Source organism: Miniopterus natalensis, chromosome 16 (assembly GCF_054644295.1).
Source record: "Miniopterus natalensis isolate mMinNat1 chromosome 16, mMinNat1.hap1, whole genome shotgun sequence".
NCBI lineage: Eukaryota > Metazoa > Chordata > Mammalia > Chiroptera > Miniopteridae > Miniopterus > Miniopterus natalensis.
In genome coordinates this window covers 41222327-41247893 of record NC_142096.1, presented here as the reverse complement: position 1 = coordinate 41247893, position 25567 = coordinate 41222327, and the positions used below count along the sequence as shown (strand labels likewise).

The 25567-nt window shown below is 54.0% G+C and overlaps 1 protein-coding gene across 1 annotated transcript in view; it reads left to right on the top strand.

The window, feature by feature from the left end:
- Window positions 1-21215, top strand: part of COL22A1 (collagen type XXII alpha 1 chain) — a 195917-nt gene extending 174702 nt beyond the window's left edge. The window contains exons 55-64 of the mRNA XM_087825208.1: window positions 710-763; window positions 4021-4074; window positions 5916-5987; window positions 7525-7560; window positions 9611-9655; window positions 11889-12068; window positions 13680-13746; window positions 16186-16368; window positions 18328-18405; window positions 20258-21215. Coding sequence (XP_087681334.1) covers window positions 710-763; window positions 4021-4074; window positions 5916-5987; window positions 7525-7560; window positions 9611-9655; window positions 11889-12068; window positions 13680-13746; window positions 16186-16368; window positions 18328-18405; window positions 20258-20445 — 957 coding nt within the window. The 3' untranslated portion in view covers window positions 20446-21215. The remainder of the gene's footprint in view (window positions 1-709; window positions 764-4020; window positions 4075-5915; window positions 5988-7524; window positions 7561-9610; window positions 9656-11888; window positions 12069-13679; window positions 13747-16185; window positions 16369-18327; window positions 18406-20257) is intronic.
- Window positions 21216-25567: the final 4352 nt, after the last annotated feature.

Here is a 25567-nt window from a genome sequence, read left to right as displayed (position 1 = left end):
CGACCCCCAGAGGCACCTCAGGCCCTAACGGGCAGTGTGACAGTCCTGGTCTAGCCAGCTCCCTCACTTGCAATTTCAGAAAAAGGGGTGACAGGTGCTCCCCCCAGGCAGAGTGGGGCTGGGTACCATGCCCAGCAGGTGAGGTCAGGGTGCCATGGGGACAGGAGCCTGGCTCCCTGATGGTGGGCGATGCTTCCTTCCCGCCTCGTCAGCTGCCTGACTGTTAAAATCGTCTGCTGGGTGTTTCACAGTGTGCGGTGTGTGGGAGCCTGGCCAAGCTCCTGTCCACCCCTAGGTCACAGGGCTGCTTGGAAACCCCTGTGAGGGGCTGTGAATTGCCAGCCCTTTGTCCCCCAGATGGTGCTGCACACATGGGTGACATTGTTCTTCCTGTGAGCCTGAGGCAGGACAGTCCTGGTGGTGTCTGCGGGCCAGGAGCCGGCCTGCGGGAGAGCTTCCCGGAGGAGCGGCCTGAGCCCCGGGAGCAGGAGGGGCGGGCCGGCCGGCAGAACAAACGCTGCAGAGCGAGGGCGTCCGCGCTCGCTCCTCCTCGGAATGAGTTGGCCGGTTCGGAGTAACTGGCACTTTCCGATGAAATGCTTTGGACGCGGTTTGTTGGTCTCGGGCAGCGTGGTAAACTTTGGTCCACGTTGTGCCTCCGTCATCTTTGTGCGGAGGCTTCGTGATAACAACGCTCTCTCTGTTCCAGGGTGACGCTGGACCCACAGGCCCACAGGGTCCCCAAGGACCGAGGGGCCCACCGGTGAGTTTTGCTTTGAGATCAATTTGCTCCATGTTTTGGCAGGGCCCGTTGCCATGGTGATATGTGGTTGGTTCACCCCGGTGGCCCTATGTGTTGTTGAAAACATCAGTATGACTGAGCAGTCAGAAAGCAGTGACTGCCCTACGTCCCCCAGGGTCCCCCACACCCCAGCCCTTTTCTGGAACCACCTACACACAATCAGAAGTTTAAAAGGTGCCACCTGGTCCAGCAGGGGCTTGGGCCCTCTGGGGCATGCATCCCAGTGGGGTGCTGTCACCCCAAGGGACACACATTGGTGCCAGGTGCTGTTCATGTATCAAACACGGATGTGCATACGGAGCAGAAACACACATGTATGTAGCTGTGATATTGACAGCTCAGGGGGCAGTTAGGGAACAGAAACCTGAACAGGCAGGTAGGGAGGGAGTGCAGTAACACCGAGGTGGAGGGCGCCTGCTCCCGACGCCCCCAGGCCCGCGGTGACACCCACTGGCCCCCTTATGTCCTGGACCTAGGATTGCCTGGGCTTGACCCTTGGCCCTCCTCTACTGCTCATGTGGACGAGTGAATTTTTTCAGCTCTCCTGGGCCTCAGTTTCCTCACCTGTAAGGTGGGGGAGGTTGGAAGAATCCAGTGAGTTAATCCAATGAAGTGACAGGGCAGTGGCCAGCATCGGCATGTGCCTGCGGGGATCCCCGTGGGCCCCGTGTGGCCTCTGTTCCTGGAAGAAGGTGGTTCCCTCTCTCTGCTTCCCTCCCAGACGGCGGGCGGCACTTGGTAACTCCTGATGCATACACATGCCTTCAAGGGCACAGAAGAGGCTAAGGGAAGGGCATCTGGGGAACAGTGGGTGCCCCAGGACAGGTGTGTGAGGTAGAGGAAGCCGGCAGCAGGCCCGGGTGAGGCTGGAAAGGGCCTCGAGAGCCACATGAAGTAGGTGGGGCTTGTCTCTGAGGCCCCAGGTCACCAAAGGCAGTCTTGTGGATTTCTAACTTGTCCCTTTAACCCTAAGGGTTGTCATAAAGAATTTGTAACCAACAGTAAACAGCTGGGGTTTGCCAAATACTATTTTCTTGAACTCATTGAAGCAGGTTCTAGGTTTTTCTCTGGCCACCTCAGTATCAGCTGGGAGCGGTCTGCTTCCCTGACTGAGAGGAGGTTCCCACCACCTCAGCAGGCTCTCACAACCTTGAACCAGACACTGACTGCTTATGGATCCTGGCACAGCCTGGTGCCAGAGGCTGCCTGGGCATTTACATCACCCATTCACTGAGTTCTCCCTAAACCCTGGGAGGCAGGTGCCATTACTGTCCCCATTCACAGATGAGAAACGGAGGCACAGAGAGGTCAGGCAACTTGCCTAAGACCACACAGCAACTCAGGGACAGTTCCAGCAGTACAGTTCGTCTGAAGCTTAACGCAACACCTTCCTGGGCCCTTGTTGGCGAGATTTGCTGCTCAGGAAGATTGCCTGGCAGGGGGGCCTTGGGGCAGGAGATTGGAGCTCAGAGCCATTGGGGACGGGGCTGTGGTCTTCACTCCTGACAGTCACAGACACCAGGGGGCTCCGGAGGACAAACGGGGCCTGAGCAGTGGCCTGAGGCCCAGAAGGGGGCCAGGTCTTAGCCCCAGTCCTCTAGTGCACAGGTGACAGGTGGTGGCCTGGGGCCACCTCTCCTGCCGTGCACACCCACTGTGTTGACATGGTGAGCTAATGTGTCTAGGCCCTTCTCCTCCCTGCAGAGGGAGAGGGCCAGAAGGAGGGGGAGGGGCGTAACTAGCACAGGGACGGCTGAAGTGCGTATTTTTAGAGCCACACAGATGGGTTGGTGGGTGGGCAGAGGGAAGTGTGGGGAGGAGCACCAGGCAGCTCTCCCTGGAAGGGGTGAGTGGGGGGCCGTCATACATACAGGCTGGCTGCAAGCCCCCCGCCTCAGTTTCCTCACCTGTGCCACAGGAATGAAGACAGCTATGGGACACAATTCTGGATCTGGTGAGATGAGGCCAATGAAACCCCACAATCGCACATTCACTTTTAGGCCCAGGTGGAGGCCCTGTTTATGATCCTTAGCCTCAAAACCAAGTCCTTAGTGAGGGTCGGGCAGCAGGAGATGGGATCAGTGTCGCCTGGGTCCAAAGCTCCCCTTCCCTTTCGGGCTGGTTGCTTAGCATTTCTGTGCAGGAAGGTGTTTGCCGGTCGAGAGCAGGGAGGCGGTGCAGGTGGAGCCTGGCACTCCGGGAGTGCCTGGCAGCGTTGGCGTCTCTTCCCTTCTCTGGTTTCCGCGCAGCCAGCGCGTCTGAACACATCTTCACCGGTGACAGGCATCGGCGCCGTCGGGCAGCAGGGGCCATGGAGAGTGGCTTCCTAGCTGCTCTCGGCTCACGCACCTGGCAGAGGGCCTCCTGTGTGTCCGGCTGTGTGCTCGATGCTGGGCATAGGCTTCCTTTGGGTGGCTCCTGGCAGGGACGAGAGCCAGGCAGACACAGCCACCCAGTAGGGGCTGTCCCGAGAGGGAGGAAAGTGGTAAACTCTACCTGGTGAAGCTGAGCTGTGACTTAGGCTTAATAGGAATTTGTCTGATCTTCAAGGTGGGTAGCCAAGAGCCTCCTTGAACTTTCTGATTTGTATGCTACTCGGGATCTTATTGGTTAAATGTCTGCAAAACTCATCACGTTAGTGAATTTAGGATCTGAAGAGTCAGTCCTAGAATCTGGGGTGAATGGACCTTCTGTTTAGTTGCGTGACCCTGCACGAGCCACTCATCTTGTCAGTGTCTCAGTGTCTGCACCTGGTAAGTGGGACTGTAATGGTGCCCGTGGGGGTGTGCAATAAGGCCAGCATGCAGACATGCCTCCCGAGCGGCTGAGGACAGTGCAGCCGTGACGTGAGCAGTTTCCTGTTGGACTGTTTGTTCTTAAGACAGCATCTGTGCTGAAGGACAAGTGGATGAATGGATGGACGTGGTCATGGTTGATTATTTACTGTGAGGTTCTGTGGGCACTGACCCCTGGGTAGGCTTTTTTCATGTGCATGGACTCATTTAATTCTACAACAATATTATGAATCCGCTATTCCGAGCTCCTTTTACAAGCTCCTGTGAGTAATGGAGGGATTTACTGAGAGCCGTGCTGGGCCAAGGAACAGCTCTAGGTGTGAAACCAGGCCCTCCACCTCCAGGAGTCTCTGCTCTACTGTCCTGCTCTGTGTCGTCATGGCAGAGTCCCTGAAGAGTTCCCCCTTCTGTTTCTCCCACCAGGGTAAGAATGGATCACCTGGGACTCCAGGGGACCCCGGCCCTGTAGGAAACCCAGTGAGTACTCGCCCTCCGCTCTGTGATGGGATCAGGGCATGCTTTGAAGGGGGCGTGTGGCTCACATTGCAGATTATCTGGTCTCCAGGCCTAGAAGCATTGGTGGAAAATATGGGGTCCAATGGTAGAAATAGGCTGTGGAGGCAAGAGGATGCAGGAAGGACCTCTTTTAAAGTTTAAAATATATGTGATTATGCAGTTGGTTCCCTGTGGACAACCACGGGCATCCAAAGAGACAAAACTATTAAATACTTAAAAACAAATGTGTTATAAAATTGCACAGCAGTTGTTGGATATTTTCAGAAGATGAAACAAGGGGGTCAGGCTGAATAACCCTCACTGTCCCAGACACGCAGTATGGGAATGGGCCTCACACAGATTTGGCTCAAGAGTGTCCTCCTGCTGGTTAGGAGGTGAGGGTGGGAGGCAAGAAGGAACAGTGCATACCTAGTAGAAGGGGGGTGGAATGAGTAGTCAGCAGAGTCCGGTCACTGGAGAGAGGGTTTGGAATTTGGGGGTCAGGTCTGCTAGGTGGGAGACACGGTGGCGAAGACGGGCCTTTGGTGGATTCTAGGCTTGGAGAAGTCAGCCTGTTCACAAGTCTCCTCCTAGCCCTCCTCTTGTATTTTTATTTGCCAAAATTGGCAGTCCTGTTCAGAAGACTACCCTCCAGGTATGGTGAGTCAAGCAGCAATTCTACTGGGCAATGTGCAGACCAGTGTGGCCAGGGAACTGCGTCACTCTGGAAATTAGGGTGACCAGTCCAGTCTGGTTTGCCAGGAAGCTCCCTGGCTTTAGCTCTGAAAATCCTGCATCCTGGGAAATTCATCATCCCCCAGTAAACCAGGCATCTGGTTACTGGAGGAGAGGCCATTTCCCTGTTGGACCAGGGCCAGCTGCACCCAGGGAGTTTAACTCTGCAGCAGACGTAGTGACCTCCCTAGGGAGTCAAAGTGTGTGCTTGCTGCTGCTGGTGGATGGAGTGGGCAGGGCGGGTTGGGTCCGGAGCTGGACTCACTCCCACTGCAGCGCCGGCCCCAGAAGAGCTGACTCACGGAGGGGGGCTTCCCAATAAGTGGTCCTTCCAAACCCTGAGCCTTGGCGTCCTGTTGGGAGGAAGTGCAGCGCTTCCCTGGAGGGCTTCTCAGAGGCGCCACACATACCAGGAGTCTTATTATATATTTTGTCCTATCTTATTTCTGTTGCTTTGAATGGAAGGGCCATTGACTATTCACGGAGGTGCTTGCCATCTCGGTGCCCATCCGGAGCCAGCACCAGGGGACCCAAGGACCCCAGGCCTCGCCCTAACCTATTCCCTCCATTACAAGAAAGGGTCTTATCTTCCTTTTTTCCCTAGAAAATATCCACTTTTTATTTATCAATGTTACAAATCTTCTTCAAAACCAACTTCTTAACCCCATCCAATGTCACCAAACCATCACCACGTTGGTCTCTGTGAAGTATAAATGCAGGGCAGACAAGGAGGCTTCCTTCTCTAACTGATCGATTCTCATAATTGCCCTGAAGTCAACACTCTGTCCTGGTTCAGGTGATTGGAGGTCCAGCGGGTTATAATTTTCCCTTTAGCTTATATTCCCAGGAATCCTACATAAATTTCCATTATATTTAGTAGCCTGCACGTTTATCTTCTGACTCAAGGGTGCAGAGAGACCAGTGCAATACCTTTGCCATATGTTCTCCCGGGGTCTGAGATAGGAGAGCCTTATCTTCTATTTTGTTGATGTCTCAAGCCTTCAGAGTGCAGAGGGGGTCACAAGTTTTCTGAGCCTGCTTGAGTTGGCACTTGACTTTGAAGAATTAATCCAGTTTTCCCTCTGCAGGGCCCAAAGGGAAACAAAGGAGAAAATGGCAGCCCGGGGCTTCCTGGCTTCCTGGGTCCCCGTGGGCCTCCGGTAAGCAGAGCACCCCGGGGGGCCAAGATACTTGGCTCTAGGGGTGAGGTTCACTTTCAGTATGTGTCCTTCCATCTCTGGTGTCCTCAGGTCCCTCTGCTGGGTTACAGTGACCTGCTCTGTGGTCCATGTTGTATCATGCATTGTGTCACACCTGTGTGGGGTTCTCAGCTCCACTGTTCCCTATTCATGTGGCCTCGGGGATGTCTCCTGAGCTCTGTGCCTTGGCTTCCTCAATGTTCAAATGGGGGCACTTACAGCACCTGCCTCTGAGGATTGGGTGAGGTGATTTATGTAAGAGGGCTGGCAGTGGTGCCCAGATCATTGCCAGGGCTCAATAAATATAAACTATTTTAATGCTGGTTGTGGCGGGGTGCAGTGGTGATAATGGTCTTAGAACTTCAAGGACCCTGAGACATCATTTTTCAGGTGAGCAAGCTTGGCTGTAGTGTCAGAACATGCAGGTGTTGATTCAAGGCCACCTGGTCCGTTGGTGCCCCAGCTGGCCCTTGAGTCCAGGTCTCCTGACTCGAAGCCTGCCGTAGAGGAGCTGCGGGCGATCTTTGCCAGGTTTCTGGGCAGAGGGGTGCGAGGGAATCAAACATTTCCAGCAAGCCCCCTGCTGCATTCTGCATGCTACGGTCACACCCTGGGCTCCTGACCCATGAATGAGGGTTGTGTGGAAGAAGCAGTGTAGAAAGCTCACCCCTCCGGTTCAATTCTGGCCCCAGAGGGTTCCCCACTGCCAGCCCAGCCCAACCACTCGAGCTGGTGACCCCTCTTTTGCCCTTTTCTGCCTTGTAGCCTGAGCCCTAAAATGGCTCTGTCCACTGATTGGTGCTTGAGCCTGGACAAGTGTCCTTCTCCATCTTCTTGTCACTGATCTGGCAGCCATGGAGCAGCCGGATACCCCTCTTCTTCTAGACTCCTTGCAGCAGATCCCTCCGGCACAGTGGTAGCGGGTCATTTCTAGAGCCCTTTCCTGCTCTGTGCCTGCTCTAGTTCTGAGGGCATTTCAGGTATTAGCACGCCTAAACCCCATGGTCACCCTATGAAGCAAGGAGAGCTGCTATTCCCATTTCACAGATGGAGAAACTGAGGCACAGATGGCTTAGGAAGTTGTAAGGAGGTTGTTCAAGGTCAAGGAACCAGTAAATAGAGGAGCCAAGACTTGAACTTGGGAAGGCTGACTCCGGAGCCCAGTGTCTTCTCGGTGTCTGACTTCACTCCCTGAGCTTGCTTCTCAGAGTGGTCTTGCTATCGCAGCTGAAGTCCTGGAGCCCCTTCTCGATGGAGCCGTAGCCGTCCCATTGATGAGGAGCCCCAGACCGGTGGCTCCCCTCCCACCCCGGAACGTCTCCTTCGTCTTCTGCGCAGGCCGACCAGACAGCCCTGCTCAGGATGTCCCTGGTTGGCTGGACCGTCGACTGTTGCCCTTGCTGGAATGTGACTTGAGTGGAAATGTGTCTTGAAGACAGTCCTGTTACGTGCAGCGTGCTGATGCTGCCAAGCTAACCGATGTCCATTCTGTCTACAGGGAGAGCCGGGGGAGAAGGGAGTCCCAGGCAAGGAGGCAAGTACCATCTTACCCACCTCTTCTCCCTGACCACCCTTTCCTACGAAGGCGCAGGGCCAGCTTCATGGGCGGCGGGACATGTGGAGTTCCACGGGGCCCTGGGCTCAGCTGAGCTCCCGCACTTAATACTTTCCAAACAAGCGTCCATATTTTAAATTTGCAAGGGGCCCACCGATTCTGTAGCCAGTCCAGGGGCACCACCTTGATGTTCTCTTCACTTACCTATCTCTCTGTATCCAGTCCAGCAACAAGTCGTTTCTGACTCCACAATACAACTCAGCTCTGCCCAACCTCTCCATCTCTACCCTTAGGACTCTATCCCAGTCTGTCACCCTCTCTCACCTGTCCCATTGCAGGGAGCGCCACACTGGTGTCCTCTGCCCAGCCTACCCCTCCACTGTGCTCCTCTCCTGAGCAGTCGGATGGCATCTCAGGTCCTAGAAGATGCATGAGATCATGTCACTTTCCAGTTCAAACCTGAGCTCTGTCCCCCGGGCACAGTCCAGGGCGCTCCGGCCCGCCCTCCCCACCTCGCTCTCTGAGCGCCAATCACTCTGGCCTTTTAGTTCCGAAACATGCCAAGTTCTTTCCCAAGGTTGTTCATACAGGGGCCCTCATTTCCAAAAGCCCTCATCCCCGCTCCCCACCCCTCCAGGCCTCTTCCTGTTCCTCCTGGGGTCTGCACAGACATGTCGCCTTGCTGACTTTCCGGGGAGTCACCAAACAAGGCAGACTCCCCGTTACCTGTGTCTTATAGCCCAGGCTCAACATATCTGATACATTATGAATAAAAGAATGAATGAATGCTGAGAAAAGAACCGGGGCTATGTCTGTGAGCTCTGCGGAAATTGGTTTGTCCACTCATGGCCTGCACGTGACCTTTGGAATGGGGAAGGCTGCTTCACTCAGCCCCTGCGGGTCACTTTCTTAACCGGAGGAGGGACGGTGGCTTTCTTGAAGCCAGGCCAGAGGGCTCCGTATCTGGGAGGCATTTGCCCTCCCCCAGCCGTGCCTCCACTAGCAGGTCCTCTAGCTCACTCGCTGATCACCACTATTTCCTCCTGCTCACTGGCGAGTTGAGAGAAAACACCGCCAGCTCCGGCTGCCCTGCCCATGGCTGCTGCCTCCAGTGACTCCCTCTGGCTCCTTGTTGCCTTCCAGCTAAAGTCTAGACTCTGAGAGGCACTCAGGTCTCCCCAGTCTGACCTCACTCCCCTTTCTAGTGGGGGCTCCTGCCTCCTGCTGCCCCGTCACACTGTGTCCCCAGTTCCCACCTCCCAGCTAGAGGCACAGTGTCCTAGCTTGGCTGCTATAAAATAGCCAGAGACTTGGTGGCCGAGACAACAGACATGTATTTCTCAGTTCCCGGGACTGAGGAAGTCCAAGATCAAGGTGCTGCACAGTGGTTTCCTCCCTCCCTGATCGCACTAGCTGGCTACTGAGTCTTCAGGCCACCCTCCCTAGTCCCATTTGGGGGGCCCACCCTCATGGCCTCATCTAAACCTAAGCGCCCCGAAAGACCCCCATCTCCTAATACAATCCTATATGAATTGGGGGACACAAACATGCACCCATAACAGATGGGGAGTGTACTACAGGCGGAGGGGAGGTGAGCAGCAGAGGCCACCAGACAGCAGGACCGCATGCTCCTGTCATCGGGGGCCATAGACGTCACCCGTTGCGGTGGGAAGGGAGTGGAGTCAGCCAGGGCAGCAGGGCGGCGAGAGCTGCTGAAGCGCAGTCAGTCAGGGTCTCCAGGGGGTGAAGGAGGGGAACTTATCCTGAAAAGGGGGAGGAGGACTCGGGGGGCAGAGCATGCGGGGCTGCCGTCCAAGGTGGGCCTTGGCCTGGGGCAAGGAGAGGAGAGGAAGTGGGCCCAGGCCTGCCACGTCCGGACAACGAGAGGGGAGCTCCCAGAGGACTGAATTCCAGAGACCCCTTGTCCTCAGCACACGGCACCGGGTAGAAGCGCCGAGAGAGGACAAGAAGTTCACGCAGATGGGACGGCACCGGGCAAGTGACTGTCTTGCTTTGGATTTTGTTGCAGGGTGCCCCTGGGAAGCCGGGAGAAGCAGGACCCAAAGGAGAAAGGGTGAGTGGGAGCATGGTCATGTGAATGTGACCTTTCCAGGGTGGCCAAGGACTCTGTCCACGACGCTTCGTGAAGAGGCGGCCTGGAAAGCCGACGTCTCCGTTCACAGTTCCCCAGAAACCAGGAGCCTCAGGAAGGGAGGTCCCTACTGCTGATCTGGTTGCAGTGAGGGTTCTGTTGCCGCCCCCCCCCTTTTTTGGTTGTTATTTCTAGAAGTAAAATCATTGCAATTACAAATGCAAAGGCCAGTGAGCTGGGACTTTGGAAGAGCTCCCTCTCCAAGAGCGAATGCCTGTGTGTCACGCTTGGCGCCTGGAGGCAGCTTTGTCCCTGGCGGCGATCAGGGAACAGGTTTTTCCATAATGAATCACTTGGCGTTACACTCAGAAAGCCTTTCTTTACATTTCATTTCTCCACGAAAAACAATGGAGGGAAATCATTTATTTTTTCAGCAATGCCAGTGAAGGAGGGGGGGAGCCTCACACTTAGGACAAGGTCCCTTCCTTTAGCAGAATTAAACATCGCGTGTGCCCATAGGCCTCTGTTTGGTCAGCTATCACCCTGTCACACTGTTGTACCACATGGATGTCACCCCCACCCCCACCCACGGCGTGTTTTCCCCAGTCCTGCAAGAATTTATCTCGGCTTTTCTTCCAAGTCTGGTGGGTGAGCAGAGGGTGTCTGCGAGGCCAGGGGCAGCAGGGAGGAGAGGCAGAGCAGCAGGTGTCCCTGTTCCTTCCTCTGTCCCATAGCTGTTGGTTCCTGAGGATGGAACAGGGGAGAGGCTGTGGTTGAGACAGTGTTGAGCACCCCCCCCACACACAGGCCAGGTGCCCCTGGGAGCCCTTGCTGCAGAAGTGGCTTGAGTTTTGGTTGGGAGCCAGGGCATTCAGACCACAAATATGAATCTTCTCTAGTCCTAATCAATAAGCCAAGAGTTGCCCTCCCCGGTAAGTGGTTTTGTGGAACTCCGCCAGGGAGCCGTCAGGGCCCTCAGCCCTGCACTCCTGGGACTCTCTGAAATACAGGTGGGACACATCCTCTGACCGCAGAGGGATGCTGAGATGGCTAATGAACAGGAAATGCTGGGCCACAAAGGTGAGATGGCCTCGCACCCAGGTGCACAAATACCAGGACGCTTCAGGACCCTGAGCTACGGTCACCGACAGAGGACAATGTCCCTGTGACATGATTGTGCCTGAGACATTGAGTGACCACCTCAGATCTGGCTAAATTCATGTTTAAATTCACTGCTCTTTTTCTTATTGTTGAAAAACTCATACAGACACATAGTTAAACAATGCAAATTGCAAAAAAAAGCAGATGCAATGAAAAAATGGTGCCCCTCTACCGGGGCCTTTGATCTCCATTCCCTTCCCAGGGTCTGTCACCGCACAGTGTGTGCACAGAGAACCACGTGGGGGTGTGTGATACAAACGAGTGTTCCTCCTGAATAGGCCAGACTACCCGCTAGTGTGTTTCTTTTGTCCTTTTGTATCCGTTGGCAATGTCTCATAACTGCCCAGCCATGGCTCTGGGCATGTCCATCACCAGGTCCCCTTTCTAGCTGTCATCTATTTCTAGTCTTTTTCCCCATTTATCCCTCTCTCTGCCACCGCCCCCACAGTGGAGCCTGTTGACTCTGAGGCCGATCATGTGAACACTATTTTCAGACCCTTGATAACTGAGTCTTGCTGGTCAGCCACACAGTAGCACACGGGGCAGAGGACAGGATGGTCCCCCGGTTGCCATGGTTTCCAAATCACTGATCCAAGACTTTAAATTCTGGGTCCACAGTAGGGAGAAAAGGATCCTGGGCAGTGTCATCCTCTGTGGCCCACTAGAGCTCAGAAGGGGGAGCAGGAGGTTACCTGTGAGTGAGACACCTCTTTCTGGAGTGCCACTGTCCCTTCAGCTGACAGAGGACAACCAGAGGTGGGCTGGTGGCTGGGCAGTCAGTCTCAGCCACGGGCCTTCTCTAGGAGGGCAGAGGGAGGAGCTGTGGACTGGGGTGTGGAAATCAGGGTTCTCGCCTTGTCCCCTGCAGACTACCTGTGTGACCATGGCAGGTGGCTTTGTCTCTCTGGGCACCATGTCCTCAGCTGTGCCAGGACTTCCTCTCCAGTGCTCCAGGAGGCAGAGGATTGGGGTTCCCCCTGCAGTTGAGCAGTCCTTTCTGCCCTGGGTGACTCTCCAGTCCTTTGCTCACTGACACCCTTCTTTCTTCCTCTAGGGAGATCCTGGGATCAAAGGTGACAAAGGAGCTCCCGGTGGGAATGGCCAGCCTGGAGACCCTGGAATCCCAGGCCACAAAGGCCACACAGGCCTCATGGGTCCCCAAGGTCCACCTGGGGAGAGTGGGCCAGCCGGGCCCCCGGGGCCTCCGGGCCAGCCAGGATTCCCAGGACTGAGGGTAAGGACGCTGCTGGTGCCTGGAACATGGGCTCCTTGGGGCCGAAGGGAAGCCAGGGGTGTGTGGCCACCAGGTGACAGGGCCCAGTAGCCTGTGTGACCTGGGACAGGTTATGCCCCTTTGAGCTGCCCTTCCATGCCTGAGCACCTGGATAAGGAGATCCTCTCCGACAGGTTTGCTGTGACGGTTAAGTGAGGTTAAGTGAGGAACTGTGCTTCACATAAGCAGTGCTCCAGAGGCAGGTCCCTCTCCCCCAGCCGCCCTCCGTCTCAGTGTAGGAACCCCAAAGGCTTCCCTCCTCCAGCAGCCGTGCCCTGCAGCCAGGCCCCAGCTGGGCCTCCTTCTGTCTGCTGCCTGCCCTGGCACCTGGTCTTCCCCTGGGCACCTGGTCTCCCTTCAGGGTCTCACCTTTCCCAAATGTAACTGGAAAGTCCTGTTTAGACCACTTTCTCTTTCCTTTGCACGGATTTGGTTCTGGTGACAGATCTCTCATTTTATACACACTTGTCAAGCAGGCACAGAGTGGCTCTAGAGAGGAAAAGCGGGGCTGCATGGGGTGGGGGTGGGTCAGTGGGCACTGGTTGCCCAGTTCACCAGAATCCTCTCTTCCCCTCTCAGTAGCCCACCTGGCCCTGGGGACTCTCGTATTGCTCAGAGCACAGGCTTAGGCGCTCTCCAGTGTCCCCACCAGCTCTGACACTCTGCTCCTATCTTTCCCGGAGGCTGTGGTCAACAGGAGTTTCAATCACCCTGAATGAGACCAGGCAGCCAAACCTGTTTCTCAAACAAGTGTGGGTGCTGGGGGACTCCAGGCTCCCAAAGCCCCCGGGGTCCCAGCCAAGTTCTCCAAGCCCTGCTGCTGTGGGGAGCGATGGACATTCTGGGACTGTCGTAACAGGTTATTGACCAGAAGAGAAACATGGAATGAGAAAGTGGGATCTGTCTCCCGTGGAGCCTGCGCAGGCTGCAGAGAGGAGCTCAGTGAGGCCCCTGTCTCTGCGGGGTGGACACTGTCTTAGGTCTCAGATGACAGGGAGAAGCCTGATGTGGCATGAGGACTGTTCTTGTAGGTTCTTCAGAGAATCCCATGTCCTCGCGTGAGCCTGGTGGCCACACTCTACTTCTCTAACCTACAGACCAAGCGTCTGTGAACCCACCTCCAGGACTGTGTGGGTCACCCATGTAGAGCCGAGATGACCATAGCAGGGAAACAGGCCCTGGAGCAGGGGAGGCCAAGTGACCAGTCAGAGGGAATGCAACATGATTTCACGCAGGTGGTGGCCTGTGGGCTGGTTCTGGAAGTAAACAGGACTTTGCCAGGGGGGTTTTGGGGCCAGACCCCCGGGTCCAGTGCTGGGGAGAGGTCTTCGCAGGAAAGAGTAGGAGGGATGGGTGGCGGGGGCCCCAGTGAGCCTGGAGTCCAGGTGGCATATAAAAAGAGGCAATGCATTCTGCCTGATGAGGAAAGGGGAGGGAGTCTAGATGTGGAAAGGATCGGACTAGGAAGATACAGAATATATGGCCATGACCCTCTCGGTTTCCTGAATGCCAGGGGTCTCAGTAGCAGGAATTGACTGGGAGATAAATGGCCCTACCTTCCCTCCCTCCTAGGGCGAATCTCCCTCCCTGGACACCCTGCGGCGGCTCATCCAGGAAGAAGTCGGAAAACAGCTGGAAAGTAAGTAGCTGGTCTTCACCACAGCTGGGCAGATAGGGACCGGATGCTCTTAAGAGTCCTGGGAAGCAGTCCTTTCATTTATCCATCAGTACTTTTGCAGCCTGGTTTGGAAAAGGCCCCTAAGAGTGGCTTGCATAGAAATCAGGGTTGAGGAGCACCTTGCAAGCTGTAGCCAACCTTACCTGATAAGGACCCCTCTCCAGAGCTCTGTTTAGTTTAGTGAGGCCTGAATGACCTCTGCTTGATTACCTCTCATACGGGGAGCTCGCCACCTACAGAACCAGCTCTACCATGATGGTTCATTTTCTGTGCAATCATTTATCTAATCAAAATCATTTTGGCAGGCCTGTGATGGGCCTTACAGAACTCCCAGCCCAGGGGAAGGGATGGGTCAGGAAACAGGCAAGATGATTTGAGTATAAGAGAAGTTCTGTGATTTAATTTGACACAGAGAGCTTTGAAAGAGGACAGGTGAAAGTACCTCAGATAGCTCAGAAGGTGGAGAACAGATGAGGAAGAGCTTCCTGGAGGAAGCGCCACGTCAGCTGAAAGAAGGAATGGGGCCCTAGATCCCGCATGTGTAAAGGACCCTGAGGGAACAGGGACATATAGTGCCTTCAAGGACTAGAATCTTTTTAATTCTGCTGTACTGGGTTTATTCTTGAATCCCAGTCTTGCATGAGCCAGGTACCCAGCAGATACTTATTGAAAGAGAGAGGTAGGTAGGAAGGCAATAGTCATAACATCAGCACGCAGGGCTTGCCGTATGTCAGGCGGGATTCTAAGCACTCACAAATCCAGGTAACTCTGGAAACCTCCCAGTGACCTCATGAAGCACATGTGATTGTTGGGAGCAGAGGTAGTAACTTACCTGAGGTCGAGGGCTGGTAAGTGTATGAGGAGGATTAGCATCCAGGCACAGTCCCAGGCCCCTCTGTGATGGAGACTGTTAGGAGAAGAGAGCCACAGGGGGGCCCATGGCTGGAAGAGAAGAAATCCCTGTTTCCAGACACAGATGGACAAAAGGGGGGGCACATATATTCAAGTGGCCGTGTCTCAGTTATTTTGCACCTACCATGTGCCAGATTATGAGGTATGGGGGCACACCGTTGAACGTGACCCTTGTCCCTGGCCATTTGGCATGTCCAAGAGAGTATGACCCACCTGCTCACCCAAGAAAGCCAAAAGCCATTGCCTGGAGTAGAAGGCAAGGAGCAGAGTACAGGTGAAGAAAGGAAGGAGACTCAAGGCTGCAATGGTGGGTGCCACTGGCCGGTCATGTCTTGAGGTGTCTTGTGTGGGGGCCTCTGAGTTCCTTCTTGTGGTTCTTGGTTTATCTGTGACACACATGCCCAGCCCAAGAGCAGAGACAGGACCTGTTTTGCATCTGGATGGAGCATCTGGTTCAGATGGAGCACCTGTTGGACTGAGCCCTTCCCTCCAAATTATGGGGGAGAAAACCTCCACGCCACTGTAAGATGGGGCTCAGAGCTGGACCACATGCCTCCTGCCTCCACGTGAGAAGAGGGGAGAAGCCACTGCCATGGGAAGCCAGTCACCCCACAGTCAGAAAACCCTGACTCCCCCTTGGTTTTAACCCCAAAATGTGGGGAAGGGGTGGCCTCCCAGCCTTTCTGGGCTCATTCTCACCACCTGTAAGATGAGGGTCTTGGCCTGGTCACCTTATGGGCAAACAAAGATGGCTCTTGGTGGCCATCAGATGGGACATCAGGTGTTCCTAGTACAACAAAAGACACAGTGGCCAGCAATTGGATAATTGGACAATTACTTTTTAAACAACCAATTTTTCAATCAATTCTGTAATCTTTACATTTTAGACATCAAATGATCATTCACAACCACCCTGTTCAGCCCACCCTTTATAGATGAGGAACTCGATGCTCCGACGAGTCATTAAATACTTTTGTGTAAGCACTCAAATCTCACCCCACCTCAGTTTCCCCGACTGACAGTTACTACACCAATAACATTTCCACGGCTGCCATGGCCTCTGCGCCACTGCGGTGAGCGGCGACGCGCGTGGAGCAGCCGGCGGCTGCTGAGCACTCACAGGCCCAGGCGGTTCCGCGGCGTCACCGCCTTTCAACACCCTCACGCCGACGCTGTGGCGGGGCTGCTGTTGCACGGCCTCTGCTTCACGGCTGAGGCAATGAGGGCGAGGAGTGGCCGAGGGCTCTCCCAGGGCCACCCAGCAGGCCGCCTGGCTCCCCGGGCTGAGATAGCCCCTGGCCGGCCCGGCAGCAGGCACACTCACAGGCTGCCTGGGTGCGAGGTCGTGTGCCATTGGTGTGGTTTTATTATTGTATTGTGGTTGTGACTGTCTCCTCAGTCCCCATGCTCCCCAGTGAGTCACCGTGCCTTCCTTTGTCTTTTATCCCTCCTTCAAGAAACGTCTCTCTCTTTTTTTCCACTCCACAGCCAAACTCGCCTACCTCCTGGCCCAGATGCCCCCAGCGCACGTGAAGGCATCTCAAGGCAGACCTGGGCCCCCGGGGCCCCCGGGAAAAGATGGGCTTCCGGGCCGGGCAGGTCCCATGGGGGAGCCAGGACGGCCCGGGCAAGGGGGTCTGGAAGGACCTTCCGGACCGATAGGTCCCAAAGGTGAGCAAGGTCGGAGGAGACGCGCTTCTAGTCTCCGGGAGGCTGAGAAGGGTCTCGGAGAGGCGCCCAGCACCGGCGACGCATCATGTATCCCCCCCTCACCCCTGCAGCCTGGTAGCTCCCAGAATACTGGCATCGTGTAATTTTTTCGTGCATGTAAGAGGTTTGCAGAGTTGACGGTTTTGCAAAGTTATGCTTCTGCAAGGAGTATCGAACCAGCTTCCTTCCGTTCCCTTGCTCCCTCTGCGTCTCCACCGCTCAGGTTTCAGGGAGTCACAGGGAATGCCCCCGGCCCCTCTGCGGAAACTAGCTGAGGAAGGAGACATGGAGCCTCCAGGCAAAAGGGCGCTAAACGCCGGCTTTATGATTAAACAGGGGGGCTGGGAGCTGCAGCTGTAAGTGGCTCCGGACTCTCCAGCTCTCAGGCCCCGTGCCTTACCTGGCCTGGGTGCTCTGGGTAGCAGGCCTCTCCGGCAACACAGCGCACAGAGGCAAGCGGGGAGAAGGGCTCTGTGTGCAGGAGACAAACAGCCGTGAGAACGAGAGGAAGGGCCTGAGGCCAAACACCCACCTGATCACGCACTTCTGCTTGGGGAAGGGTAACGGAGTGGGGACAGCGTGTGTGGTGTGATTTCAGCTGCTACATCTTGACTTGGGGTTAGGTCAATGGATGCCCCCAGCATCTTCCCCTTTCAATGGCCCCTTCCTTCCTTCCTTCCTTCCTTCCTTCCTTCCTTCCTTCCTTCCTTCCTTCCTTCCTTCCTTCCTTCCTTCCTTCCTTCCTTCCTTCCTTCCTTCCTTCCTTCCTCCCTCCCCCCTCCCTCCCCCTCCCTCCCTCCCCCCTCCCTCCCTCCCTCCCTCCCTCCCTCCCTCCCTCCCTCCCTCCCTCCCTCCCTCTCTCCCATCCTTCCTTCCTTTTTCTTCTTTCTTTCCCTGTAATGTTTCTCCTCCTGAAATGCTTTCTCTTAAATTTGTCTCCAAATCCCCCCTCTTCTGGTTCATAAAACAAAATGCATGAAGTAAGTGTTGATAAGAAAGCATAAAGCATAGAACACATGAGATGGGGGCAGAAACTGACCATATGTAGTAATTCCAATCCAGGTGCTCTCACATCTCTGTGAACTAGTACAGTTTCATTTGGGATCACAAAAGAAAACATGTTGCCTGCAGGAGATAGTATGGAAATGACACAAAAAGGCGAGTGATAAAAAAGAAATTGAGAGAGACAGTTTAGTCAACTCTATACTGTATTAACTCAGATGTAATCTCAGATATCCTCTGGGGACTGACCCTCTCTCCTCTGGACACCTGCTATGGTCCAGAGGACCCCAGTCTGCTTTGTCTCAGCATGTTCTTTGTGCCGTTTCATCCAGCTTATTAGAGTCCAAGCTTCTCTAGAGTAGAGCTGTGCCGTGTATATGCCATAGGAGCTGGGATGCTGAATTTGTTTATCGCCGAGTTCTTTCCTGTTCTGAGAACATGCAGTGCAGGCCTGAGTGAGTGGATGTGTGCGAACACGTGTGTCTATAGGCAAGTGTGTGTGTGTGTGTGTGTGTGTGTGTGTCCATTTGGTTGCCTGTGTTTGCCTGAGTCTGTATGTGTATATGTGTGTCTGTGCATATTTGCTGACGTATGTGAATGTGCTTATGGGTGCATGTAATCCGGTGGTTATGTGCTGGAGTCACTGTGTAGATGTGTGTATTTGAGCATGCATTTAGGAGGGTGTGCCCAGCTGTGTGTGCACATGTGCATATTTCTGAATGTGAGTGTGTGCTTCAATGTGAGTGTGGCAAGCGAATGTGTGAACAGGAATTAGGGGCCCAGCTGTGGGTATATGTGAGCAAGAGTGGTCTGGGGTGGAGGCTGCAGCTCAGGGTGACCTGCACTCCTGCCTGGTGGGACCTTGTCTCTGCCCTTGTCATGGGTCTCTACCACCAAAGCTGTGTGTTTTCCTCACAGGTGAGCGAGGAGCCAAAGGTGACCCAGGAATGCCAGGTGTTGGCCTCCGAGGCGAGATGGGCCCCCCTGGAATCCCAGGTAGACATGGCGTCTGTAGTCTCTGGTGGGGACAGCCGTCCACTGTGGTTGTTGCCCCGCCACAGGCCTCAGGAAAAGCTGGGGAAAGGGTGATGTTTAACTGCAAGGACACTGGACACTGATTTGTTTTTGTCCCATCTGTCTGAAATGCCAGCTTCTTGACTTGCTAAGACAACTGTGGTACATCCCCTGGGTCCTTGACTTGGGGTGAAATAAGCCTGGGCCATGCTGGGATCCAGGAGTCCCTTTCGGTCATTCCCAGTGCAGGGGAACTTCTTACACTTGCCAAGGAAGCTCCCATAAAAACCACTTTCATTTCATTTAAGCCAGCCTTTCCCAAACTCCTGAATGTAGAACCCTGTTTCTTTCTCTGCACTGATTAATTCCCCAGTACTATTTCTAAGAACAGATTTTGAGGGATGCCAGCCCAGTGGCAGGGGGGCCAGCAGTCTTGGCTTGTTCTGGGCTGGCCTGTTCCTGGGACCAGGGGCTTTTGGTTTTAAAACCAGACAAGTCAGTCACCCTACCTCGTGGCTCTGTGGGAAGGCGGCAGTCCCACCACCAAGCTGTGGTGTAGAAGTAGGAGGCGGAAGAAATTACACTGAGTGGTCACCGAGCTCCACGTCACTGAGGTTTCTAGTTTTATTTAAGTCTAGTTTAGAGGATTACCTGAGGTAATTTCTGAATATTAAGCCTAGAGGTCATTTCAACTTCAGTATTTACATCTTCTTTATTTTCCCAATGTCCTACAGTGACCATGTATTGTTATTCTCGTAAGAGAAGATAACTACAAATACATTGTAAATATTTATTTTTCACAGTTTGCCTGCTTTCCAATAGCTTTAATATTAACAATATTTTAAAATAAGGCAATTCCAAGTACAGGAGGGGAATAATTGTACCCATATGAGGTTGGAGTAATGACTATAGGTTAGTGGTTCCAAGCGGAAGGAATGAGCAACGCTGCTGGTCTCAGAACTTGGTCTGGGCAGGACTGTAGGTTACATAACTACCAAAGCACTCGCACATTTTAATATTCATGAAATGTTTAGAGATCTTTTTAAGGTAAAAATCTACTTTTTATTCACTTTATGAGGTACTCGGATTTTCTAACATGTTTAAGGCTTAAGAAGGAATTTCATTGCTAGGATTAACTATAGCCCTTAGCACTGAGCTTCACAGTTACCAAAGCAAAAAGGTTGATTATATATTATATTATGATGCTTAATAAATGGAGGCATAGAAGCTTGTCAACAGGTAATATTTTCTGGGTCTAGCTGGCCTTTTAGTTACTTACTTACATTCTACTTACATCGTCTTTGACCATGATTTGCAGAATAGGTTAATGCAGTCCAAGAATGTAGTTCAACATATAGATAAAGATTAGAAATTAGACTATTTGGGACAAGTTGAGTATTGGATAATGGAATGTCACCAGGAATCTCAAAGGACACATGAATGGGGCTGATGGTTAATGAGGAGGACTCTGTCCCATTCCCAGTTCAGAAGTATCTCCTGGAAGCTGGTGAGAACATAGAAGTCTGGTTTCTCATCTGCCTCATAATGGAGCACATGTCCTATTTCTAGCCGCCATCCACCTTAATTTGCTCCTCTCTGGTGGCACCCTGATTGCTGTCCTAGTCTCGACAGTTAGGCAGCGCCCTCTCTTGCACATCCAGGTGCTCCTGCTACCTGCTGTCCATGTGGACCATTCGGTCGCTCAGGCGCAGTGCCCAGAGCTGGCTGCTCTGCCTGAGGCTGTTGGCTTGTCCCCGTGGGAGCAGTGAGAACAGGGCTCGTTTGCTCCTGAGAAACCTCAGTCACCTTCTGTTTGTTTTGCTCCTTGGTCCAGGTCAACCCGGGCAGCCTGGCTATGCTAAAGACGGGCTTCCTGGGGGTCCTGGCCCTCAAGGGGAGACTGGACCAGCTGGACACCCGGGCCCCCCAGGCCCTCCCGGCCCCCCCGGCCAGTGCGACCCTTCCCAGTGCGCCTACTTCGCCAGCCTTGCCACCCGCCCGGGGAATGTGAAGGGCCCCTAGAAGATTCCAGAATGTCAGGAGACTGTTGCGGATTCTTGAAACTTGAACTCAGAGCCCAAGGATGTCAGAGGCCTTGAAACATTTCAGCCACCTGTTTTTTTCTTTCATTTTCATTCTGTTATCATTTGTTTTAATTTTCTTGAGAGACCTCAATGTTATTAAAACTAACAGATGCTGGCAGTCGGCCAGATTATTATTAACATTATTATTATTAATTATTATTATTTCATTTGTTAATGCTTTGCGAGTTTTTCTCCCTCTCCTCTGAAGTGGGAAACTGATCGCTTCTCGGTGCTGACAGCCGTCGGACAAGCGCGGCCGTGGAAGGAAACTCCTGGTGCTATGCAATCTGACCAGCCGCTCCCAGCTTTACCTCCTGCCTCCGGGGACTAGATGAGTCAGCGCTGGGGGCGCCTTCCCAGGAGGGACAGTGAGGGAGGCGAGGGGAAGCCTTGCAGACCCACGAATGTTCTCGCCTCCTGATGGGAAGTGCAGGGCTCGGAATGGGAATCCGCCCTGGGGCAAGCACGCCCCCTCGCTGTTTCAAGCTGGCTGAACTGAAATGTCACCTGGGTTGGCAGTGGCTCATGGACCCTGCGTCTGGACCACGGGGAAGGAGGCTGGTGTGAGGAAGTGGCCCCTGCACATTGATTTGGCTTCTAGGCCGCGGACAGGACCTGTGTAAGCTCCTGACTGGATTTCACTCACCTTAACTGTAAAGTCAGGCGGGGCGGCCACTCCCGGGCCCTCGTGGTGGCGGCCAGTTGGCTGGGGCGATTGGCAGAGCCAGGAGGTGTGTGCCTCCCGCCCCACCTGTGAACTAGACCTCTTTAAGTGTGTGCGTGACACGGCACGGACAGGTGTGCAATAAATCTGTTTCCTTCTTGGTCCCCATGACGATTCCTTTCTTACCTCGGTGTCTTTATCAGGTTTGTGTGGAAGGGAGGGAACGTGGGGTACAGGGTGTTTCTGTCATCAAGGCATTGGAGACCTGAAAAGGAACATCGAACAAAGCAGCACCCACAATGACCCCGTCCAGACGGCGCCCCTTTCTCCAGACGCTCCTCCCGGAGGGGTGTTGGCCACGGTCTCGGTCTTCACCTCTCAAAACTCCAAGGTCAGGGAAAGGCGAGAACAAGGGTGCCAGCCCTGTCCTGAGAGGTGCGCTTGCGAGGAGGCCTCACCCTGTCGACGACTTGACCTTTGGCTGCTTAATTAACCAAGATCCCTGTGTGCCAGGAGGACTGTTGCTGGGAGCCCCGTGGGCCTGGCTGGCCTGGCCCCGCCTTGCTTTCCCTCCGCAGAGGCCCCTGTAGTTAGGAGCGGGGTGGGGGGGGGGGGAGATGGGGGGGCATTCCTGAGCCACCTGCCGCTCAGAGCAGCCCCTAGTGGTCTGAGTGGGTGGGGACACAGTGAACAAAGATGTGACAGAGACGGCCGAGGATGAGTGTCTGACCCTAGATGGATGATCCCGCTCTCAGGCTCAGCAGACGTGGCGCCAGGTGCCAAGAATGGCAAGGTGACTGGGACGCATGGAGGTCACATCTGGAGAGATGGAATATAGTGAGCTCCAAGCACTATTTCTGGACAGAGCACAGGGAGACAGAAGCACGTGGGACAGAGCCTGGTGATTTAATGTCAGCACTGCTGTGAAAGATAAAATCTGTGGCAGCCTGGATGACTCTGTAGGGACAATACAAACGGCAGCACCTGCAGTTACTGCGCGGGCTCGCCTCCCAGCCACCGTGGGCAGGTGTGTTAGCCTCGCTTTTACAGGTAGGGACACAGCAAAGGGAGGGGTGCTGGCGTCTCCCAGGTCACGCGGCGCTGAGCGGTCGGGTCCTGATGGAGACAGGTAGTGCTCTGCCGCCTGGCGGTCCTTCCAGCCGACCCCCCCCCCCCGCAAACACCCCGATGGGGGCGGGGGAATTCGGTAGGAGACACCTCTTTATTTTCACTCCTTTATATAGGACGCTGCCCCATGCTCTCTTGGCCAGTCCTTTCCAGGTAGCAGGGGTTGTCTGGTTGGAGGGGAAGCTGTTCAGAGGAAGCGCTCAGAACAGCAGAATTGAACCTCCCCCCTCCCCAGGGACTCGCTCCCAGAATCCGGGAGGAGCAGACCTGGGGCAGGACCTGGACCCAGGGCAACACAGCCACACTTAGCGAGGGGTCAGGCCACCTGGGAGGAACAGACCCACCCACCATGGCATGTGGAGAACACTGACCCCGACCTAAACTGTCACCTAGGGAGAGCTCTTGATGTTTCACCTGGAGAGGGAGGTGAGTCCAGGCGCCTGAAGGGGGCTCCCAGGAAAGGAGCAGTGAGCAGGTTAGGAGAGGTCAGCTGGCGCCCTAGACATCGATGGGATCATTTCAGTCTCACTGACGAGAGAGAGGGAGACGCTCCTGAGGGCAAGAGACATGCAGTCCGGATGTCCCTGGAGCCGTGCGGCTCAGGATACCCTCAGGTTGTGTCCAGCTAGGAAAGTTGTGTCAGCTTTGGGGAGCTCATGTTTGGGGTTCAGGAATGGGGCTTTGTTCCTGGGGGACAATGGGAACAGGGTGCAGGTACCAAACAGGTCACAGGACTGTGCCAAGAAGAAGCTTGTAGGTCAGATTTGGGTAGGAATGGGGGTAGGGAGAGGAGAGAAGTGATGGTTACAAATCACCTTCTGAATGGCAACTACTGGCCCGGACCCCGTGCAGATGTCAGCTCCTGTAGCCCCTGTGGCCTGGACCCAGTGCAGATGTCAGTTCCTGTGGCGCCTGTGGCCTGGACTCCATGCGGATGTCAGTTCCTGTAGCCCCTGTGGCCTGGTCCCCATGCAGATGTCAGTTCCTGTAGCCCCTGTGGCCTGGACCCAGTGCAGAGGTCAGTTCCTATAATCCCCATGGCCTGGCCCCAGTGCAGACACTAGTTCCTGTAGCTCCATGACCAGCCGGTGAGGCAGGTAAGAATCTCATCTTTATTTGGGATATGAAGCTCCCAGATCGCAGAGAGGTGAAGCGACTTAGTCAAGGTCTCACAGCGGGTGAGTGCCCTCGATCAGGGCACAGCCCCCATGCTTTCCCCTGGCTCCAGGGCAGGGGTGGGTGGTGGGTGGGGGCATCAGGCTCCACTCAACAGGGTTTGTCTTAGTCCCTTTGGGCTGCAATAAAAAATGCCACAGACTGGGCGGCTTATAAAACACAGACATTTCTTTCTCACTGTTCTGAACTGCACGTCTGAGCCCAGGACGAGGCATGGTCAGCGAGGGCCCTCCGGAAGCTGGCTCCGGCACTTTTGAGCTGGGGATCTTGGACGGCTTATTTTATCTCCCTACGAATCTCAGGTCTTTAGCTCTAAAATGCGTTATAATCGCCTCCACTTCATTCGATTTTGACAAGGATCCAAGGAAATAACACAACGGAGCACAAGGACGATGCCCTGCGCCTCCTCAGAACCAAATAAAAAACATCACGATGATCAAAACTAAGAAAAATTCACATTCTCTTTGGATTATCTCTCGGGACACAAAGTTTAACTGTCAAAAATAGACATTGCTGGCAAATGTGCAGCATAGGACAGAGAGCAGGAAAATGGGACCCCAGCCCTGATTCTGCCCTTGGACATGGGTTTCTTTCTCCGGGTCTCACTTGCTTAGTCTGTAAATGGCCTGCTCGTTTCTATCTCAAAGGATGTGGTAGAGCGTGAAACACCCTCAAGGTCAAGTGTCCAGCCCGACACCTGGCTAATAACACTCCCTGGGTACTGACTGACTATTGGACGAATACATGGCACCAGTCAGGGGCTTTCATGTGGTTTAATGAGGGGAACATCTTGAAGCAGAATTTAAAAGTCTGTTCATTTTTGACTTTTCTAAATGACCATAGTCCATAATTGCTAAAAACTGCCTTGGCTTCCCCCAGAGTCACACCCCTGTTGAGATAGAAAGAAATAATATAAATGAAGATTGACCATCAGACCTTACTAAACTTATTTTTGCAAAGCATCAGACTGCCTAGCAGCCATTGAAGTTTCTATCCCCATTTCTCCCCCTCAAATGTTATCCAGTCACTAAAATAAGACACATTCCATCCTGTTTGAGGAAGAAGCATTCAGTGGTTCACGAGCTGGTCTCGAAATCCCTCCTCCCACCATCCATGGGAGAAGCCAGGCCTGCCGTAGTGACCATTATTGACGAGCACGTCTCTCTTGCTGAAGGAGTCACTTTCATCTCTGGCACTCGTGTTCTCCCTGTATTGATCATTCTGCCCCTTCTGGTGACCATTGAGTGGCCCTGGGGGAGAGAATGACTTGGACATCATGTAGAAAGTAGAGATCACCCACCACTCCCTAAAGTCTCTACCTCTCTCAAGTCCTCACATGCAGCCCAGACAGAGGAGGTCTTCCCAGGGCACTTGCTTAACACACAAACTGAGCCCCAGGGAGAGCAGGACCCTTGACTGGGCACACTCAGGGAGGCAGTACCAGAAATGAGGTCAACTTTCAGCCCTTGACCTCTAATTCAGTGACATTTCTATGACCCCTGCTGCACCTTTTGATGTGCACAGCAAGTAGAAAAGCTCGGTCTTTGGAGATATTTGACCATGAAAACTCAGTGTGCACATAGGGTCAGATATGACCTGAGTATAGACTCTTCAAGGTCAGGAATCTTGTCTCATTCACCTGTGGGTAACCCAGGTGTTGGATGGAGCCTCTCTGCAGATTTCCAGGTGAAATTGACGTGGAAGTCCGACTCCCACGCCGGGAAGTCCCACGGTCTCCCACGTTCATACGTATCCATGCAGGCGCTCCCCTCTTTGATCCCATCTTCCCCTTGGGCCCTGTTTCCTTGCATTCGGTTTTGGTTCCCGCCTTATTGATTCAGGTGCGACTTCAGTTCCTACCTGTGTCTCCTCCATGAAACAAAAACATGTAAAATTCCAACACAATAAACTTTATCAGAGGAATTGAATCCACTGAAGACCTCAGGTGGGGAGGTCAATAGTGATGACAGGAAGGGCTGATGTTGTTCAATATATTATAAAAAGCCTCAGTTCTAAAATATTACATTTGTCCGTCTTCTCTCCAGAAGTTACTCTTTGGTCCGTCCTTCCCCCAGTACAAATAATTTTGGGT